Raw genomic sequence first — 7,500 nt, forward strand, 5'->3', positions numbered from 1 at the left:
AGAAAAAAACTCCCAGTAAAAAACCCTTTACCGGGATTTTAAAAAAAAATGTTTGAAGAAATCTCAGGGAGAGTCGACAAAGTAAGGGATCCCTCTCCCAGGACGGACATGCTGCAATAGATGTCATAAGTAGAGAAAATCACGAAGGAATTTGATCATTGACCAGATGATACAGATTCAGATAGGACATTTTTCATTGTGGAAAACCATAGGTCCCATATATAGCGGTAAAGCAGAGTAGAGTAGAATAGAGCATAGAGAGTAGGTAGGTTCCATATAGCTGTCAAGGCCAGCATAAGACACCCTATGGGATAGGGCACAACTGGGACACCGATGAAGGCTATTATACAATCCACCCACCAACCCCAACCCTCCAAACCCTGATCGCTTTTGCTGCTCTATACAAAAAAAATTTTTTAAGACCAACATTTAGTTTGCCCAAAAATGTTCTTTAGAGCGAGATTGGAGTAGAATTTATGGTATTATTTAAAATTGTCTGTTTAGAGGGGGCGCCCTTAGCTCAGTTGGTAGGTAGCATACCAGTAAAGATGGGGCAGAGTTTCTCCCAGAAGGTGATGCATGTCTGTCTGTCTGTCTGTCTGTCTGTCTGTCTGTCTGTCTCTCTCACCAGTAAAGATGGGGCAGAGCTTCTCCCAGCAGGTGATGCCGCCCTCGGAGGTGAACTGACCGAGAGAAACCTCCAGGAAGAAGACCGGCAGCCCTCCGCCAAACAGGAAGATGAAGTAGGGGATGAGAAATGCACCTGAACGGAGGTGGAGAAAAAGACAAGAAAAGGCAATTAATGGGGGCGCTCCGGTGGTGTAGTGGATAGAGCGTGTACCATATCGGCTCCGGCCTTCGTTGCAGTGGTCGCGGGTTCAAATCTGACCCGTGGACCTTTACTGCAGGTCATCCCCCCCCCTCTCTCTCTCTCTCTCTCTCTGTCTCCCCATTTCAACTCTGTACTGTCTAATAAAGCTTGAAAAAGGCCAAAAAATAATGTTAAAAAAGAAAAGGCAATTGATTTATATAATAGCCAAATTAATACAATAATAAGAAACAAAGTGAGTGAGTGAGTGAGTGAGTGAGTGAGTGAGTGAGTGTGCATGTGTAACCCTTACCTCCACCGTTCTTGTAGCAGAGGTAGGGGAAGCGCCAGACGTTCCCTAAACCGACGAAGCCCCCGGCGACCGACAGGACAAAGTCCAGCTTGCTCGCCCACTTCTCTCTCTGCGGGTGCTTGCCCTCGGCCTCGTCCTCCGGCCGCGTCCCGGGACTCTTACCGGGCGACGGCTTCAGCGTGTCCTTATGGAAGTCCTTTAGACACTGGAGCTTCTCCTTTTGAGCCATTCTGGAGGGGCAATGAAAAGAAAACGAGAGAGGGGGTAACGAGAGAGGGGGTAAGTTTGTGAGGATTGATATAAGAATTGAGTTATACCCAGTGATAGTGGGTTTTATAGTCGGCTACACAACACAATGATCAGAATGAGAAGGCTCTTTATTTATCCCAAGAATGGAATTTTATTTAGTTGCCAGTTCCCAGTCTCACAATAAAAAAAATTAAGAAAATAATTTAATAAATAGCAGTAAGGAGGCAGACAAGAGCATGATTAAGTGACAATTGATCTAAGACACGTGTGTGTGTGTGTGTGTGTGTGTGTGTGTGTGTGTGTGTGTGACAGAAAATGTGTATTGTATTCCAACAGCTCAATTCTCTCTCACCATTTGGCTTTGCACATACTGTATCTCTTCAGGGCTATAGCTTCCTCAACACAGTTAATTAATAGCACAACGAGGAAACTGTGTGTGTGTGTGTGTGTGTGTGTGTGTGTGTGTGTGTGTGTGTGTGTGTGTGTGTGTGTGTGTGTGTGTGTGTGTGTGTGTGTGTGTGTGTGTGTGTGTGTGTGTGTGTGTGTGATATGAGAATTGAATGAACCCAGGTATAGTGGATAGTTATAGTAGGCTACTGCAATTAATACTTTAAAACGATAACCACTCAGGTTTGGGAGAATTTACAGAAGCTACGGTGGCCTTCAAGGACAAGAAGCTATAGTCACTAAGGATGGCATCATCCACCACTGGCCTCAAGTCTTTCCACAATATCAAGTGATGAGGTGAAGATGTATTTACTTCTTCTTGGTCTTCCAACAGGCGCACGCACACACACACACACACACACACACACACACACACACCTTCAACTGACTCCACTCTAAGGATGAAATTACCCTTAATGTGGTTTTGCTTTATAGCACATTAGATAAAGCAATCTATTTAAATGTGTGTAGTCCACTTGTAGGACACCTGGACATGTGGCGGGGAGACGGGGGATCGAACCACAGACCCTGTAACCCAGTGGACGACCGCCCTACACACTTGACCACAGCCGTTAAGTTTACCATTCTGTGCTACTGTAGAAATGTGGCAGTGCGCCTGTTCCAGCCATTATAGCGTACACTCATCAAAACATACTTATGAATATTGTATTCCATTTCAACCAGGTCTGTTCTGAAAAACACCAATTCCCTTTACACATTGTACCTTTAATGGTCCAAATCTACACACTGCACCTTTAAATGGTCTAAATCGGGGCTCTTTGGTCTTGCATTTGTAAGAAATTCACAGAGATGAAATCGAAAAGCTAAATGTTTCCTTGTTAGGAAGTGTATAAAATGTGCCTCGTGATTGGTGGAACCTCTGAGCAGTGCGAAATGACACGACCAGAGCTGTAAATTTCCACTTGACAATGACGGACACACACACACAGACAGAGAGACAGTGTGTGAGAGAGAGAGAGAGACAGAAAGAGAGAGAGAGAGAGACAGAAAGAGAGAGAGAGAGAGACAGTGTGTGTGAGAGAGAGAGAGAGACAGAAAGAGAGAGACAGACACACACAGACAGAGAGAGAGAGAGAGAGAGAGAGACACACAGACAGAGAGACAGTGTGAGAGAGAGAGAGACATACAGAAAGAGAGAGAGAGAGACAGTGTGAGAGAGAGAGAGACAGAGAGACAGTGTGTGAGAGAGAGAGAGAGACAGACAGAAAGAGAGAGTGTGTGAGAGAGAGAGAGAGACACAGACAGTGTGTGAGAGAGAGAGAGAGACAGACAGAAAGAGAGAGTGTGTGAGAGAGAGAGAAAGACACAGACAGTGTGTGAGAGAGAGAGAGAGAGAGAGAGAGAGAGAGAGAGAGACAGACATACTTAGTAGTCAGCAGATGTCTGTCATTGTGGAAAATGTCACGTTTTTATCTCTTACTATCTGCCAAACTGATGTGCCCTCTACCACACACACACACACACACACACACACACACACACACACACACACTCTCCCTTTGTCTCCCTCATTCACACTGTAGGGCTGAGGACATGACGACATTTCAGCTGATTAATGCCTTATTGTGTTCTTTCTCTCGCTGCCTTACAGATATACACATCTTATCTTCCTTGCACATTTACCCACAAAATATACGGCCGCGGAAAAAAAAATTAAGAGACCAGTCTGGATTATTCTTCAATCTTCATCTCTACATTACTTAATGGAAATGCTCTTTAATGACAAGATTTTTATTGTGAATGTGGTAGAAATGTTGTCAGTATTTTATATTATAAAACCAAAATGTTCATTCGACTCAAACATTATGCCTATAAATAGTAAAACAAGAGACACTGAACATTTGGAGTGGTCTCTTCATTTTTTTTCCTGTATATTTGAAAACGTGAGAAAACCTAATTAAGATGTTCACCATGGCATGCTTCCTCTAGTGAAAAGTAACACACTTAAATTTGCCTGTTCAAATAAGCTCAGAGATAAAACTCGTATATCAACAGCTCAACTGTCTCTACCATTTGGCTTTGCACATTTATCTTCAGGGCTATAGCTTCCTCAACAGTTAATTAATAACACAACGAGGAAGCTGTGTGTGTGTGTGTGTGTGTGTGTGTGCGTCTGTGTGTGTGTGTGTGTGTGTCTGTGTCTGTGTCTGTATCTGTGCGTGCGTCTGTGTCTGTCTGTGTGTGTGTGTGTGTGTGTGTGTGTGTGTGTGTGTGTGCGTGTGTGTGTGTGTGTGTGTGTGTGTGTGTGTGTGTGTGTGTGTGTTTTAAGTGTTTCCTGCTTGGAGAGACAGTGTGACAAACTGTTAACTGATGTCGATGGTAATCGCTGCGAGTGATACTTTCAGTGCGGAAGCCAATTGGCACGTTAATGTGGCTAACAAAATCAACTACTTCCCATAACAGGACATGCTGACTGGCTGGCTAATGCTCTTTGACCACTCAAGAGAACAGACACTTTCCCTGCGTTCCAAATCACATAGTTTTTCTTTTTACTACACTACATACTAAAGTACAGAAGAGTTTTAGGGGCCACAGGAGAGAAAAAACAAATCAGATAAGGAAGATTGTATTTCATTATGCCGAGAAATGTCAAGAATAAAAGAAGAATACTGCAAAATGCTATTGGAGTTAGTGGGGCATTTATGTATTTTCAGCATACTACAATCGACGTGCATGTATTGGGACATCCTAAATCTTCTTCAGGCTGCATACTAAATAGTAGGGAATTATGGGGATTGGAACGCAGGGTTTATATAAAAATATTTGAAGGAATTGATAATAGAAAAGAAAAAAGAAGTCTGTAATATTTGGCGTGATCTAGGCTACAAAATGTGTTTCCATTTAAAAAAAAATAATGAGACTTCACTGATGCTGTATCCTGATTTATGGGTTAACTTAAAGGTGCAGTGTGTAATATGACGTCAAGAAAGTTCTAGAATGCAACGCTCCCTGGGTAACCCCACCCCTTTTGAATAATAACAGAAGCTACAGTGGCCTTCAAGGACAAGAACAATTCTAAATTCTAAACAATGCACTTGATGACATTCCAACCATAACGCTTCCAAAATGGCGGTGCCCATAGTTTGGTCCATGGTATGGAGAAATACGGAGATATAAGAGACCCTTTCTTAGGGGGATTTTTTTTTTTCAGCTATTATGCACTAAATTAAAACGTACTTATGGATATTATAATTATTTTCTACCAAGTCTGCAATGAAAAAAATCTCAATTCTACACACTGCAGGTTTATGTCTAACAACCTTGAACCTTGAATTGAAAAACACATTGTTTTGTTCTTTCCCCATCTCTAACCAATGTATCTACAAGGAAAACAATCTAATAACGCAAGACCATGGCAGAACTTTAAACAGATATTTATAATTTAAAAAGGGTTGATCGCCACAACTCGAACCTTATTATAACATAGAGCTCTTATTTGGCTTTGGTTACTTGGCATATTCAGCAACGCACAGCAATATCTACAAGCACTCAAAGCAACCTCTGAGTTGTCCCTCAAGAAATACAGAGAAAAATACCTTTTGCAAGCCCTCAGATATTCCCACAGTAATACAGACAGTGAATGCAACACTGTGCGTAGCCTAGCAAAATTCAACCCATAGTGCAATGTGTTTTTGTGTGTCTGTCTAGAAATGTTGGTAGACATCTACAATCCAACACGTCTTTCTCAACCCACAACCGTCAAATTGACAAATAAAACCATCCACATAGTTGGAAGACATCTTGCCTGGACTGACAGATACGTGTTAATGTTACAGACAAATGGCCACTGGAAGCATTTGGCGCAGCAAAATTATTATGTTTGAAAACCTGGCTCAACTGAATGTGTAAGTGAAAAGGTGTGGTGTATGGGCCATTACCTTATTTTGCTGACATAACGACCAGCCCCTAGATAAGTGGCTGAGAATACTGTATAGGTGGTGATATAACTGCTAGAATCATTCATTTTATGTTCATTGATTTGATTAGATTTTTTTCTTAAAGTCTTGACCGAGGGGGGGTGCCCTTAGCTCAGTTGGTAAGGCGTCCCCCCCCCCCCATGGGCCTCGGCCAGCAGCGGACCCGGGTTCGATTCCAGCCCGCGGTCGTTCTCTGCATGTCACTCCCCTCTCTGCCCCATTTCAACTCTGTCTCTACACTATCAATAAAGCATAAAAATGCCCAAAACAAATATCTTTAAAGTCTTGACCAAGTGTATGGTCTATAAGTTGGAAAATTACCGACAAACTAAACTAAAGTGTTGAGCATAAGTATGAATTTTAGCTACAATAGCCAGTCAGACGGAGAAAAACAGTGTATCCTTAAGAAGAAAAACATAAAGTAACAATGTAATCACAATATTTTAAAGTTCGGACGAAGCAGAATTTGCAGTGTCACATGTCAAGTAAAGAGAGAGTTGCCTTGGGTAAGTCAAGAAGGTTTTGAAAGCCATGAGAGCTGCTGCCATAAACTGACAGCGGTATATAAATATATGTTATATTATATATTATATCATATTAGCGGGGAATGTTGCTGTTGCCGACCGAGCGTCCTCGAGAGAGCAGAACTGGCCGTGGGAAAACGCAATGATTTAAAACAACGGCCAAAATCTTGGTGTAAAATATAAGAGGCCCATTGTGTCGGTCCAGCGGGCGCACACACACACACACAGTCTCACACACAGTCTCACACACAGTCTCTCTCTCTCTCACACACACACACACACACACACACACACACACAGTCTCTCTCATACACACACACACAGTCTCACATACACACACGCAGTCTCACACACACACACAGTATAGTAACTTCAGAACCCAGCCAGCACTACACACACTCTCACTAACCACTTACATAACACAAGCTCCTATTTTAAGACCATGTACATTTCCACTGGCCTGGCCACATATTAAATCCCTCCTTTGTGTGTGTGTGTGTGTGTGTGTGTGTGTGTGTGTGTGTGTGTGTGTGTGTGTGTGTGTGTGTGTGTGTGTGTGTGTGTGCGTGTGTGTGTGTATGTGTGTGTGTCCTCCCTCTCCTCCTCCTTCGCTCTGCTTTATTTCACTCCTTCTCCTCTTTTTCCAATAGCCTGCTCTACCTTTCCAGAGTGATGGATGATACCACTTTTAGTAACAAGCGTATTGTCCTTTGAAGGCCACCGTAGCTTCTGTAAAATCTGTAAAAGGGGAGGGGTGTAGCAAGGGAGCGTTCCAATCTAGAATGTCACCACTAGATGCAGCTAGAATACTCCAATATTACACACTGTATCTTTAATGTCTTCCTAACCCCCAATGGTGCCATGGTGGTATAAAACGTGCCTGTTCACAGAGCCTAGGCTGTGCATTAACACCAGATTTGTTTACAGTGCACACACAGTACAGACAGGTAGCAGACCGTGAGAATATATTCACTGATTTTGACAACAAGCGTTCTCCAGAATCGCTGACTACACCTTTAAAATCAGCTCCTGCTCAAGTGTTTTCTTTATACTTCTCATTATCTCTCTCTCTCTCTCTCTCTCTCCTCCACATCCTCTTGTTTTTCCTCCACTCCTTAACTTCCCTCTTTATTACACTAACACCTCTTCACTTAGCCTGGCACCGCCCGCCTACCTACTTCCACTCAATGTTCATTTCCCTTCAGTAGTCAGTCTGGGTCT

General features: G+C 42.8%; 1 protein-coding gene across 1 annotated transcript in view; it reads right to left on the reverse strand.

Annotated features, from left to right (window-relative positions):
• Positions 1–7,500, reverse strand: part of LOC307249229 (sodium- and chloride-dependent taurine transporter-like) — a 27,419-nt gene that overhangs the window by 12,495 nt on the left and 7,424 nt on the right. Inside the window, exons 2-4 of the mRNA XM_080025872.1 lie at positions 1,122–1,351; positions 629–763; positions 361–398 (exon numbers count right to left, since the gene is read on the reverse strand). Of these exons, the coding sequence (XP_079881998.1) occupies positions 361–398; positions 629–763; positions 1,122–1,350 (402 nt within the window). The 5' untranslated portion in view covers position 1,351. The remainder of the gene's footprint in view (positions 1–360; positions 399–628; positions 764–1,121; positions 1,352–7,500) is intronic.

The sequence above is a fragment of the Ammodytes marinus genome (genome assembly GCF_949987685.1).
Source record: "Ammodytes marinus genome assembly, chromosome: 4".
NCBI classification, from domain to species: domain Eukaryota; kingdom Metazoa; phylum Chordata; class Actinopteri; order Uranoscopiformes; family Ammodytidae; genus Ammodytes; species Ammodytes marinus.